The 14,630-nt window shown below is 33.7% G+C and overlaps 1 protein-coding gene and 1 long non-coding RNA gene across 4 annotated transcripts in view; both read left to right on the top strand.

Annotated features, from left to right (window-relative positions):
• The window catches only part of eIF4EHP (eukaryotic translation initiation factor 4E homologous protein), a 31,870-nt gene extending 27,819 nt beyond the window's left edge, over positions 1 to 4,051 (top strand). Inside the window, exons 4-5 of one of the 2 annotated variants that reach the window (NM_001170683.1) lie at positions 1,392 to 1,795; positions 3,898 to 4,051. In NM_001170683.1, coding sequence (NP_001164154.1) covers positions 1,392 to 1,795; positions 3,898 to 3,937 — 444 coding nt within the window. In that variant the 3' untranslated portion in view covers positions 3,938 to 4,051. The remainder of the gene's footprint in view (positions 1 to 1,391; positions 1,796 to 3,897) is intronic. The other variant, XM_008202196.3, reaches the window with a different exon arrangement.
• Positions 4,052 to 5,100: 1,049 nt separating this feature from the next.
• LOC107398719 (uncharacterized) lies at positions 5,101 to 14,286 on the top strand. 2 transcript variants are annotated; one of them, XR_010334960.1, is made up of 5 exons: positions 5,101 to 6,107; positions 6,206 to 8,543; positions 8,593 to 12,454; positions 12,510 to 12,576; positions 13,084 to 14,286. It is a non-coding gene; the product is annotated as an uncharacterized LOC107398719 (long non-coding RNA). The 2 variants fall into 2 exon arrangements; XR_001575512.2 differs by having other exon boundaries at positions 6,206 to 12,454.
• The last annotated feature ends 344 nt before the right edge of the window (positions 14,287 to 14,630 follow it).

The following is a 14,630-nucleotide window of genomic DNA, read 5'->3' as shown; positions in this document are numbered from 1 at the left end:
CAAACAGAAAAACGACAGCTCAGACTACTTAAGTAAGCACGAGAATGTAAAAGACAAATCAAGACAAACCCTTCAATTGAAACAATATTTCCGAAAAATGCAAATCAAAAATTTGACAACGGTGACATTTCTCCTAAAAATAAAAATTGATCTGTCTCAGGAATTTCTACTTTTTTGTTTATTTTCTGAGATACTCAGGGTGGCTCGTTTTAAAAAAATCATCCTGCACATAGTTTGAGTTTTATCATTATTGAGTACAAGCTTATTGGAGGGGATCCAGTTAAAAACAAGCTTATGAGCCAGGCTGTTAGTTAAATCGTTACTTCTATTAATAACAGTATTGTCATGAGCAAAGGGTACCGTATGACTATTGAAATACGCATGAGACAAATCATTAATAAATATCAAATAACAGCGGTCCAAGAACCGGGCCTTGCGGTACTCCATTAACAATATCACTTAAATCTTACGTTTACATAAATACGATTTAAGTAATTTAGTTGAGTTGTCATTTATAGTATAATATTGCAGTTTGTTCATAAGTATATCATGATTCACGCAAGCAAATGCCTTTGTAAGATCAAAACAAGTTATTGAAGTATAGATTTGTTTACAAAGGCTGATAGACAACATTGCATAGTGATTTGACTTTTAGTGTGATGGAGGTGTTTCTAAAGCCGAATTGTGATGGATGAAAAATATTGTTTATTAAAAAAATTTGACAAATTGCTTTCCTTGTGAGGGTTGTTTCAAAAACTTTTCCAAAAGTCAGGATTAAGGAGATATTTATGTCGGAAGTGTCACCTTTCTTGTGAATGGGAATATTTATCTGTTTTGAGAGTTTCAAAAGGTTCTCGTTTTTGATGCATAAGTTAATGATTTTTGTTAGTGGAATTAACAAAATATTTATTAATACTTTAAGCAGATTCGAAGATATATTGAAAACATCCATGCTATGTTAGGATTTTAAGCCATCTATAGTATCACATTATATTAAAAGGTCATATCCAAAAATATGTATAAAAAAAACCTAATGCCTGGTATTTCAGTTGACGTTTAAATCAAAAATATTTTGGTTATCAACTTATTTCTTGGTCTGACGTATTTCATTGACGTTTGGCTATGAGTTATCCAAGTTTAAAATTTTTAGGGAAGGGAATGCGTTGGGTTGCCAACTTTTTAGTTTTTACAGGGTTAGTCATACTTTTGCGCAGTGTCCCTATTTTCCTAATCTAATTTTTTCGCGCGAGATATCATGCAATTTTGCTGTGTAATTTATTAATTGTAGTAAACATGAAAAAAAATGAAATAAAATTGTTCTACTACAATGTTTTTCAAATAAATTTTTTGTTATTTTAAAAGTATTATGAACTAATTCTATCTCGCGCTAGGTGGGCACCGTGGAGCAATGGTGGGCCCTTTACACGCACATTGTCCGCCTCCAAGACATACCGGCCCACCGCGACCTGCATCTCTTCAAAAAGGGCATCAAGCCCATGTGGGAGGACGCCGCCAATAAAAAGGGCGGCAAATGGGTGATCCGGCTACGGAAGGAGCAAGCAGGTCGCGCGTGGGAAAACCTTTGTATGGCAATGCTCGGCGAACAGTTTATGGCCGGAAACGAGATCTGCGGGGTGGTTGTCTCTACCAGGTATCAGGAGTACCTTTTGAGTATATGGAACAGGACAGCAGCGGATCAAGCAACGACAGCAAGAATTAGGGATGCGCTCAAAAGACTGCTTAATATTCCGGCGAGTGCCACCATGGAGTACAAAACACACAACGACTGTCTTAAGTAAGGCCAAATACCATGCTTTCAATTAAATTCCTGAACAAAGTTGGCTACATTAAAGCTAAAGGGGATTATGATAGTGTGTTTCTAAGCCGACAGATGGTGTGGAATTTATTTTTCTATTATTCGTTACGTAGAGCATTTTTTTGTAATTGGCCGCCATTTTGATGCTTTTATAGGCATCTTAAAGCACGCAACCTCATCAAGTGCGATGTTATAATAGTCATTATTTACCGAACATTTCACCAAAATTTTTAAGTTGCCAAGAAGCAAATTCGGGACCGTATTTTTGCTAATTTCACAAATTTCAGGGGGCGTTCATGCAAGATTACCTCCATTGCCTTCGAAACTCTTATTTTTTGCCAAAACATTCATAAAATAAAAAATAAATCAATTCTTTGCTTTCAAAATTGAGACATTACGAACCGTCACAAAAATCCCTAAATCGAAAAATAACAATTTTTGTTTAAAAACGGCAAGAAGAGGGCAAAGTACAAAAAAATAGTATAAAAAACTCGTTTCATAAGACCTTGAAGCACTCATCTTTCAAAAAACTCGTTTTTAAAACTGTATTCGTGCTTCAAGACTGGTCTTATGAAACTTGTTTTTTTAATATACTATTTTAACATTCACATTATTTAAAACAGGAAGAGGTTTTATTTATAAAATGACCGATAAATTTTTTGAATTATATATTATTGTTTGTTATTTATTTATTTACACAGACAAGTTGAATGAAAATATTTTCAAAATTGCCGGAAGTGAATATCAAGTATCAGCTTTGTGTTTTTAAACGTATCCTTAAACGCTTATTTAGCTGTTTTCTAAAAATTTCTGCTTAAAGCGGTCACCGAGAACTGTCAAAATGATGTGTTCATATTTTTATACATATCTCAAAAAATAGACTACGGAGCAGTACCAAACAAAAAGCAAAATGATTAGAAATCAATTCCCCACAAAACTACATATTTTTATTTAGTATTCAATCTATTTTCTTGGTCTGCTGATTTGAGACTTGGGTGCCAAACGCAAGATACTTCACTGATCGGAAAAAAATACACAATTCATGAACAACATCATTGTAAATATGTATGCAAAAATTGAACCCGATACCCGATTCTAGAAAAATTTCTTTGAGAACGAAATTTTTTTGAATACCGCTTTCAAAATTTATTTGCCAGGTTTTCGGTTGAAAATTGTCGATTTTGAGATATGTCTGTATAAAAGAAAAAAAGTGTAAAAACACATTTTTTTGATTTGACACTTTGATTTTAAGTTTTTGAAGTTGATTGAAAGAGTATGTGTGCGGAACTCCAAGCAAATGTCAACAAAATTAAGCAAATTAAATTATTGTTGGAATCCAGTTTTGCTCTATAGGGGTCGTGTAGCGTTCAGGTGTGCCACGAATTCACGGCATCTAACAGTTTACGTTTGCGGAAATTTCAATTTTAATTTTGACAGCAGGCTGAACTATTACATTACACCGGACATACGTCCTCAAGTCATATGCCTACTTGATAGAAGGACTTTTTGATCGCTTTGTATTATAGATCACTATCACTACTCAACAAAAATAATTCTTGACCATACGGAACAGTGAGATGAGGTGCCTATGAAACATACTACACATCACATCTCACCATTCCGTATGGTCACGAATAGGAAATAGCTATTTTTTAACCCAAAACATTTTTATTGTCGCCTTGTGTATCCAGTCCTTTTTATATTTTCTTAATTTGTCTCGTAACGGAAATTTTTGTTTTAAAATTGTCTTTTTGTGGCAAAAATATTATCAGTGGTAATTGCTTTATCTTCTACATGTTTAAAATACATTATGAATATCTATGGATGGACCAATGATGTATGATTAGTTATATTTTTCTCAATACTAATTCAATTTTTCGATTAAAAATCGATTGAAAATACCGAAGAACAGAAAAATAGTTTCGAATAATCTCTGTCGCACCCTATCATCTCAGCCTATTGGTGGAACCCTATCATCTCATAATATCGTCAAGTTAATGTTAAAGTTAGCCACATTGTTAAGAGATTTATTTGGAACCATGGTGTTAAAACTGGAGCTGAGGTAATTGAATTTGTTTCAGGGCGTCGAAAAATATACCGAATAATGCACTAAAGAGTTGATGTCAGGGAGGAAGGAGTTAGGACTGGTTGTTTTATGAATTGACGACGTTATATTCAGATTATTGAATTGTCAACGTGTTTGAGTCTGAGTTGTATAAAATTCTAAAAGTTGCCAAGTTGTGATTCTTTGTTTCCCGTTTCCTCTAAATCTGGACAGGTTTGCAACAAAGCATATTCACTTTTATTATATTGTCCACCACTGTACATTTAAAGATGAGTACATGTGCTGTATTTTCACATGAATAACAACCAGCTATGAAGTTGTTAGGTTGGTATGCCGTGTCTAGTTTTTTTAGTGTACCGATTGGTAGTATTAATTCATTGTCAAAATTTGGCACTTGGCACAAGCGCAGTAAGGAAAATTGTAATTTCAAACTGACATTTAAAAAATAATTAGCCAAAAGTCTATAAAGAAGCGAGCAACGGTACATGTCGATGTAAAACAGGCAATTATAAAAGGCCACGCAAAAATCGAGCAACTTTGCCGAGGCACTTTGAAGAGAACATTGGAGACAGCAGCAAAAAATGTTTTCTCGGTAATTTTCCATTTTCTACCTACCATACCTATCCTTTATCTAACTCTTGGAAACATTTTTCACCTACCAGTGCTCAAAATCCTAAGATCGAAAAATTTTAACGCAATACCATAGACGGGGAAACTTTTCTCCCTGCACGCGCAATAGAAATTTTTATTAAAACAAAGTATTAGTCTTGACACCCTGTTTTTGGACCAGTTTCATAACTTCACGGATTTATTAATTTAAGTGAATAATTAACAGATTTTAAATAGCTTCCAACCTATATTTGTGGACAGTCAGTTCTGACAAATTTCTCAATAGAAATGTTAATTTTAAAGACCGACTTACACTAGGACGTGGTTTTTATGAAAATGGACCAGTTTTATGAGTTTATTTTATTAAAATGTTTCATTTCTCAAATTAATTTCTTTTAATTTTTATTTTACGAGGGTAGCACTGTTCATGAGCACCGCTTCCCTACATGCTCCGCACCCCCGGCCCCTGGTAGGAACTCATATCCACAGCCACAAATTTTGTTTGTCTTAAGAAGACTCAGTAATAAACTTAAATTACGGTAATGTCAGAGTATTGTTTTCAATTGAAGTTGTCAAAATTTAGGTAATTTATTAAGTAATAATAAATTAACTCGATTTCCGCGTATGTGACATTTATTATCGAATACTTGACAGATTTTAATACTTTGTGTCTAAAGACAAATTTCAGTGCTTATTAATACCTTAAGCTTCCTTGATAAATGAAGGGAGTTTCCCTTCACACCGTTGGCGGCATAATTTAGTTCCCTGGGTTTATTTATTTCTAAGAGGGAGCCACTATAGAGGAAAACAAGTTCTAAGCAGAGGTTAAGTCTTAAGTCACAGATTAGAGAGGTGATTATGTGGTGTACATGTCGTAGGCTAATATTAAAACCATGCGTATTATAAAACGCCTAAGAAGTTATCGTCTTATTGTAAAATGGTTTTTTATATTGTCTATTTAGAAAATGCATGCCAGGTGACATTCAGTCATGTTGTAAAAGATTGAAAAATACAATTAGACATTTTCTAAAATACCACTTTCTATTGCAGTTTAATTCTTCCTTATGGTATGCTGTCAGAGTTATAAAATTCGAAAGTATTCAATATCAAAGCGGAAGATCAGAATACGTCACGACGCCAATGGATTGTTTCCATATTTTGGCTAATACGTGTAGTTTCTTATTTACAATGACATTACCGATAAATAAGCCCTTGTGGATACTTTTCCTGTATATTTCGACGCAACAACCAAATTTTACCCATTTTCAGGTAAATTTACTCCCAAAATTCACAATTTTTCCCCATAGTCACATTCGGTGAAGTCGAAGTTTGACGAATATTAACGAAACACTTGGAAATATTTTGAATGAACCAATCAGAACAGAAGTCCTTAACGGTCAAAGTCGCATACCATGCGTCACTTCCCCTTGCCCCACTTGCACATGTTGGATTTACAACAAATCTCACAGTCTATCAAACACATGGTCGAAGGTGTCACACTGCTGTTAGTGCAGAAGTTTTTTTTAAGACAAAACGTATTTGATTTAGTGGTACAGTTATAGAAAACGTAGAATTCTACGTGTTTTGCTGTTAGGAACCAAAAGCCCATGTTGCAATGTGAGTGTTCTAAAGTGAAACACAAAACGAACGTTAAAAACGTCATACATACTTCAATACCAGATGTGTCACTCGTCTATTCATGAATGAAATTGCAGATGGCGTCGCAATGACCTCGGTGATCGAATGTGATTGGCGACTTCAAGCAAAGCTGTATTTATGAATGATTCTGGAGTCGTCTTTCTGGTGAAATTGTTGGTACTAATCAGTATTGCCAACTCATTCCCCTAAATTTTTACTACGTGTTTACTATGATAGTAAAATCTATTACGTAACCTTAAAATTGTTATATTATTATTAATACAAAGTGTGTTATAAGTGTTTAATTACATTACTAGAACAAAGAAAATGAACTCTGTTGCGTTTAAAACAATTTCCAGTACAAATATGGTAAAATTGAGTCCATCTTAAATTTGATCACAATTTTGATGGTCGAAACTGTTTTCATTGTATTCCCTAGCTTTAATTTGATCGCCTTTCTAAAAAGGAACATTGATTATGTAAAAAAGTGTTACGAATGAATACTCATCTTTAATGAAGGAAAGGTCTAATAACAAAAACCTCTCTAATCTGTGCTTCAAGATTTTGCCGAACGGTGTAGGTGGCGCTACAATATAGAGTAAGTAATACTTCTGTTTGGGTGTAGGTGTAGACAGATGGGTGGCTTTTGCCCTTCGACCATATATCATATAGGTTCGCCGTAAAGCGAGTTTGTATAGTATAATTTTTTTAATTTTGGCCGAATGTCGTATAAATGTATCAAATAATACTTTCTCATCTGCTACTAGTTTTGTCTTTGTTGTTACTATGAGAATGAGTGAAACAAAATACAAACCATCAAGCGTAGTAGAAAATGGGAGGATCTACCAGTTGTTCCCAAACTATGGGATGCCACTTCGTTATTTGTCATGTTTATTGTTGTTAAATAAATTAATGTCTTTTGTTTATTTGCCTGGTCAACTCTATAAACAAAATGTTTACTATTATCAGTAAACATATACATGTTAAGTATGAATTTCAATTTAAAAGTGGCTTATAAATTCCAAAGACTTTTTAATGTAAACAATTTGTAAACAGAATTGTCTCTTATTCTTTTAGAAGATTGTTATGTTCCATCTGTAATTACTTAATTTACTGCTACAGCGACTTTCTAACACATGATGGTATTAATACCATGGAAGATGAAAATAAGATTAGTCTCTTAGACACAAGTCATTGATTGTAGATAAGACTTTTCACTTTAGAAAGTTGGGTTTAAGGGTCATTTTACCCTTATCCTACTCTCACAAATTTAGTTGTTTCTACGTCTGGTAATAGTAAATAGTAAATGTCAGTTACTTCGAAAAAATGTATGATAAACAGTGTCGTGAATTGATAAAAAATGTTAAGTTTTTGTTAGCTGAAAAAGAAAACTTTTTGTACTCATAGCGTTTAGATAGCTATTCCCAGACGGACTTTCCCGCATTGCGGTGTTTTTTACTTTGCAACAATGGCTAGGGACATTTAATAATATGATATAATAATATTAATGATATTTAATATCGTTGAGATAAAAATGGTTATTTTTTACGATGAATGATGAATTGATGAATCTATTTTACAAATGTGGCAAAGTGCTTTAAATCAAGTTACACCAGAAAAAATATTACTATAGGCAGGTTGTTTGAAGCCAACATGTAAGGGCGAGTGAAGTGAGGGGCAAGAGGAAGTTTACTTCTTGTTCAATTCCAGCTCGTAGTCAAGGGGCAAACAATTGAAAAAACATTACGAGTTCAGAAATAATTTATGTATTCGAATTAAAAAAATTGCCTTAGTTAAAGTACTTCTAATTCTATCTTATGACATGTAGTCAGAGTTATAAAGTATCAAAGCGGAAAATCAGAATACGTTAAGACGCCACTGGTGTGTTTCCATATTTAGGTTAACACGTGTATTTTCTTACTTACGGATGACATTACCGATAAATAAGCCTTTGTGAATACTTTCTCCTGTATATTTCCACGCAAGAACCAAATTTTACCCATTCAGATGTAAATTTAAGCCCAAAATTCGCAATTTTTCCCTTTAAACACAATCGTGAAGCACGAAGTTTGAAGAATATTAACGAAACACTTGGAAATATTTTGAACGAACCAATCAGAGAAGGGGTACCTAAGAGTCAAATTCGCGTACCGTCCATCATTTTCCCTTGCCCTACTTGCACATGTTGGTTTCACCACAAATTTCAATTACAAATTTCAGTTTGCCCAATCTATAGTATGGTCTATACTATGGTCAAAGGGCAAGAGCCTACCTCTCAATTTTTGGGGGACGTCATATTTGGCATATATTTGGTCCACGCGCCATACACACATGCCATTCCTCATTCCAACTTAAACCTTGCCACTGCGCTTAACCTAAAGAAGCAGTTGATCGTCTCTGGTTGTTCGAGAGTCCGTGAGTAGTCTTTTTTGTGTTGAGTTTCAAACTATTGAATTAAGTTCAGTGTCGAGTGTGGTTGACTTAATAAAATTGTGGACATGAACCACCATCGCAGGGGAATCCTATCTAAGTGCTACTTCAACAAGAGTCCTTATCGGTAAGTTTTTTTTGTTTATTGTACATAATTATATGCGCCGTATTCTACACAATCAACAGCTTTGTTCGCGGACGATTTTTAGAACTAATCATTAACTAGACAGGATTTATTTAAAGCGCATGTGCGGTTCTGAACCAGTTACGGATTTTCATCTACCGCGAACGATAAAAAATCTTTGTGAAGAGCCCGGCAAATATTCGAATATGAATAGTAATATTATTCACTAATTTTAAAAATCGCTACCTCTGCATAATTTATAAATTTGAAGAGTTTAAGCTGGAAGTTTCCATTTATCTCCAAACCCTTACCTTGGGTTAATTTACCTGAGGGCCGGAAATTTTTTTTACTCGTAAATAAAAATTAAAAAAACATTTTTTTATTAAATAAATTGAGTTTTCGACAGAAAACTTTGCTTTATTCAAAAGTTCTTTATAAAATTAATGGCAAATTATTTACTACTGCGTTCCTTTTAATAATCCCATCCCGATCGTTTGCAATTTCAAAATTCTCATCCTGATTTCGAACTTCCTGTAGATGCCCTTCGGCGATTTGTACGTTTTCGTCCATGAAATCATCAGCAATACAAAAGTTACGTAGAACAGCCATGGGTCTTATAAAATGTACAATATCTTCTATACTACGCAATTTGAAATGATACAGTTGTCGAAATCTTTGTTTCATTAAACCAAAACAATGTTCAACAATGCTATATCGATTTTTTGATAAAATGTAATTAAAATTTCTTTGGCGTCTAAACAAGTGGCCATTATCTTTAAATGGCGTTAAAAGATGTTTTAGGCAGGGGCAGCCACTATCACTAAGAATAAAGTTTTCTTGACATTTTTCGAGCAACGTCTCAAACAGTTCTTAACACTGCTATCGTGCACTAATCCGGCAAATCCAATAAAAACATCTCTTATTTTACATCTATGGTCACACACAACTTGAGCCTATAAAAAAAGTACTCGGATTAACAATAAGTAATAATATTAAACAGAGAAATACCTGAATTGAGTAAAAACCTTTCCTATTCAAATACGTATCTGTATCTTCAGATGGTTTATCAATCAATGTGGGTACCATCATCTATTACACCAATAACCCCCGGGAAGTCCCTGTCCCGAAAATATGCCTCTGTTGCAATTTGTTCATCTGCGGTTGGCCACTTTATGTAATTAGGAGATAAATTACTTAAAAAATAGATAACTCTTATTATCTTATGCAGTGAACTTTTATCTAAATTAAATCTGTCTCTCTAAAAAATGCCGCCTCGTTGTCAGCAAACCATAAGGAAATAATTATACAGGGTGTATCAGAAATACGTTTTAATTTTAACATGAACAGAGCTCAACAAATAAGATATTTTTTCTATATAAAATTTTTCTATAAAAGTTTCACAAATGTATTTAAAATTTTGAAAATATTGAATCGTGTATCCGCCTATGAGTATAAAAATACAAGTTTCGTTGTGATAGAAACGGAATTTTACAATTAATTAATAAAAAGCAACCTGTGGACCCTGAAGATTTAATGTCAAACATCAGAACTGTCACGTTTTTTATTTTACAATAATTCTTAAAAAAAATGATAAAATATTTATTATGAACAATATAAAATAGAACATGCACAACAGAAAACAGAACGCAAAAATTAACGGAAATGACAATTAATAGTAAACCAAATTAACAGAAACAACATCAAAAGTTTTACAGCAAGTGTTCTAAATGACCACCATTTGCGTTTAAACAACACTGGACTCGTCTCCTAAGTGAATTTTTGACTCGCTCTACTGTCGGGCCACTAGTACGAATGGTTTCAGCAGCGTTAAAAATCCGATCCCTGAGCTGTTCAATATTGTCAATTGGGACAAGGTATAGCAACTCTTTCATGTAGTCCCATAGAAAAAAGTCGCAGGGGTTCAGGTCCGGAGACCTGGCTGGCCACGCAACTGGGCCATAGGTGCCGATCCAACGTTGTGGGAAGTTCGTATTTAACCAATTTCTCATAACATGGGCTCTGTGGCAAGGAGCCCCGTCATGCAAAAACCATAAATTTTGTCTAGTTTCTAAATTTACATCGTCCAGTAACTCAAAAAGAACGTCTCTTAAAAAATGTAAATATTGTTCGGCATTAAGACGATGTGGCAAAATGTGCGGTCCAATTAGCTGTCTATTTAAAATTCCTGCCCAAACATTTATCGAAAATTCTTGCTGAAAATTTTGTTGGCTTATTGCATGCGGGTTTTCATCAGCCCATACATGCTTATTATGAACATTAAATATTCATTCCCTCGTAAATCCTGCTTCGTCAGTTGTTAGCAAATAATTTAAGATAGTTGGTTCTGCATGATTTTTGGCAATCATCCACTCTTAAAATGTGCGCCTGCGAACATAATCACCAGGTTGCCATAATTGCATTCGTTGCACGTGTTATGGATGTAACTGTTGCAGTCTTAAAATTCGCCAAATCGTTGAATGCGAAACTCCATATTGAAGAGCAAGTCTTCGAGTACTGGTGCCCGGTCGAGCTGCAACAGCATCCAAAATGTCGTCTTCAACATTAGCTATCTGTTGAGGACGAGCTCTGCTGCGATCTTGGGTTTGGGGCTTAAACGAGCTATGCTCCCGTAGATGTTGTACAGTTGACTGAAATGTATGGCTGTTGGGCAAAGTACGATTAGGATAACGCTGTGCATATAGTCTTCGTGCCTTTGCAGTATTTCCAAGAGCTTCACCTTATAGTAAAACAATATCTGTTAAATCTTGACTTGAAAAATTCGGCGTTTTTCAAAATAATAAGATATTTTGAAAGGTCAGTACTTAATGTCATGTATATTGACAGTATATTCTATGAATATAAAAAATACAAACTAATTATTAACCATGAACGGTTCGTTTGCACAAAAACAAGGAGGAAAACAATAAAAATAATACATGAGAAGTTTATAAAATGTTATATAGAAAAGTTGTTGTACTTGATGAGTTGTATTACGTGTTAAAATTAACACACGTATTTCTGATACACCCTGTATATTTTAGTGGACAATTTTTTTCCAAATCGCCTTCCTGGTGGTGAAAATATTCCGACGCAGCAGATCGTTGAGATATTTTCTCTATTATATTGAGGCTTAATCGGAAATGTTCCATAAACTGGTAATCGGAAAACTGTGGCACAATTTCCTCCAAAAAACCTAGTTGTTCTCGGAATTGTGATGACCTCCAACACTTCTTCAAAGTCGTCATCACTCGAGCTATCATCATCCGACATCAGGCCCCTGAAAGTCTATACAGATTATGGGTTCACAGGCAGGGGTGGGGCAAAGGGGGGAAACGGCTGAAATAGTTCAATTGCTACGCGCTAGAAGTCGCGTCAGTCGCAAAGAAATCTGTAAATTTAAAGGAATCTGTAACACATTTTGCTAAAAGTAAAGAAAGATAACTTAAAATAATCGACGTGCGCACACTTCTCTTTTTAATGTTTTGATTTAAAATAGTCGAGTAAGTTATGTTTTGTCTGCGTTTTGTGGCGACATTTTGTTTTCACTAAATTCACAGTTTTTCTTGTCGTGTGAAGTGTTTTTGAGTGTTTTTCCATTCGGACTTTTATTTTGAACTGATAGTGCGGTGTCGAATTAGTTTATAATTAAGGTAAACACAATTGAAAGATGACAAACAACTAATTGTGTGATTTTAGTTAGTTTTTAAATCTACTGATAATTGTCTTCATTTTCCACTAGTACTTAAGGAATCTTTCATTTTCATTATTTAAGGTGAGAATAATTAAAGTGTAAGACATCAAATCATTGTGTGCATTTATGATTTCAGTTAATTATACCAAGGTCTTCTAAGAAAAACCATATTTGGATTGTTCTCCCTCGCTCTATACAATCAGGTAAATATTTAAAAGTTTTCGGGATTAAAACCCTTTTTTTATTTCATTTGAAAGTGCCAAATTAAATGACTAATTAATATTGAAATTACATTCCAATTTTTGGATCTAACCACTGTTAGGGCTTCTGCTTGCGTGGTATGCGGCGCATACAGGTGCCAATAAGGCATTAGATGTGCTCGTTGAACTTATTATTAAAATATCAGCTGCAATTTTTCAAGTGGAAATTTTTGTTATTATTTCTCAAATATTTATGCTCGATCACGTAGTACATACATGGGTATAGGACACATTTGGCACTTTATTGCAGGGGCAGACAGTTATTATCTCTTTCTTACACAAATGTTAATAGCATCAATGTAATGAATAATTAGTTAATTAATTGTCTATTTACAATCAGAACAGTGACAGGGCGCTTCATGTAAGTTTTGCACATAGGCGCTACAATAAACTTTTTTGCTTTAAATTGTGAATTCATAGAATTATTTTTTACACAATTTTCTGTTAAAGGTATGGATGACTTATGCCGTAAATGTGTCGTGCCCGGTTGTGGGAATCGGCGAAAACCTCTTCATAGGTTCCCGAACCCTAAAAAATCTTTATGGAGGTTTCGCCAATGGGTTCAGCGAATAGGTAGTCCTCGTTTGGCGAATTTCACAGACCATCAAGTCTTCAACCGGGTCCGCATTTGCAATAACCATTTTGTTGCTGTAGATTTTGTTGGTCTGACCCACAAATTGACGAGTAATGCCAAACATTTTTTGTGGTATTGTTCACAATTCGTTTTTCTTAAATTTGAAAATCACTGTTTTCTACATTGTACAGAATGCTATGTCTTACTTTTCTTTTTTGTATTGCAATTATGAGCAGTCCTAATACAAATTAATTAAAATTAGTATTTTTTTCCTTGCTGTCTTATTCAAAGAGTTTATTATTTCTTCTCGCCTAGTTGCACTGTCCTGTTTGCGCATTTATGCCTTTTTATATCATGTGTTTAGATTTTAATACTTGTTTCGTATTCTTTTGCAAGCATATTTTTGATATTATAAAAAGCATTTGTACCTGTTACATTGTTATGTAAACTAATGTGCTTTTTAAGTATAGGTGTTGTCTCAAATTTCTATGAAAATTTTCTTTATTATTTTTTTGTACGAAACTATGCGATCATTTTAATTTATAATTAGAGTAGACGGTTTTGTGTCTTTGTTATTAAAAAACTAGTGCAAACTGATGGAACAAATGTATTTGAATTGAAAATGACCGTTCAAAATATTATTATTTGACTCTTTAGTTTGATTAATTGTCACAATCGGCCTTTTCATCCAAGTTAAAAAACTGATAAAGCCTAATGTAATTATAAATACAAATGATCACATGGTATTTATACATATTTCAAAAATTTCAAATGCACTGTTGTCATTCTGTTTAAAAATTTGGAATAGAATTTATAAGCATGGTTATCAAAATTTAGTTAACGTTGGTTTCGTTGTTTCGATTCTCTTATTATTTTATAATAAATTTATATTCTATGATTTTGGTGTTATTAAATATTGTTAAATGTTTTTGTGCTCTTGCAATTGTTGTAGATTCAAATGTTTGGCGACATTGCAATAGTACAAAAACATTAACATCCACAATCCTTAAAACAGTGAAAAAAATCAGACATATTTGAATTTCCCGCTATTGTCAACGTTTGAATTTCCCGCTATTATCGAGTTAGTTCGTTTGCTACTTGCTAGGTAACGCTTTCGATAAAAACGAGGGGTAGACAGAGAGATTCGCTTCTCCCTCTCTCTTATTCTATGTCCGACATCTTTCTAAAATACTATCAGGGTGACCAGATCTATTGTTCAAGGAATCGCCAAAAGGTAGCGCTGAAAGCGCCAAACTTAAATATGGTTTAAAAAAATTAGAATTAGGGAACAGCAAAAAAAAAACATCAAAAACTACTTTTATAAGAACATTTAATAAACTCGTACAACAAATTAAACAAGAAAACTCTAAAAAAAGTAACATTCTTAGGTACACATATAGGAGATATAAAATACAAAAAAACA

The sequence above is a fragment of the Tribolium castaneum genome, chromosome 7 (assembly GCF_031307605.1).
Source record: "Tribolium castaneum strain GA2 chromosome 7, icTriCast1.1, whole genome shotgun sequence".
NCBI classification, from domain to species: domain Eukaryota; kingdom Metazoa; phylum Arthropoda; class Insecta; order Coleoptera; family Tenebrionidae; genus Tribolium; species Tribolium castaneum.
This window is presented reverse-complemented; position numbering and strand designations above follow the sequence as displayed.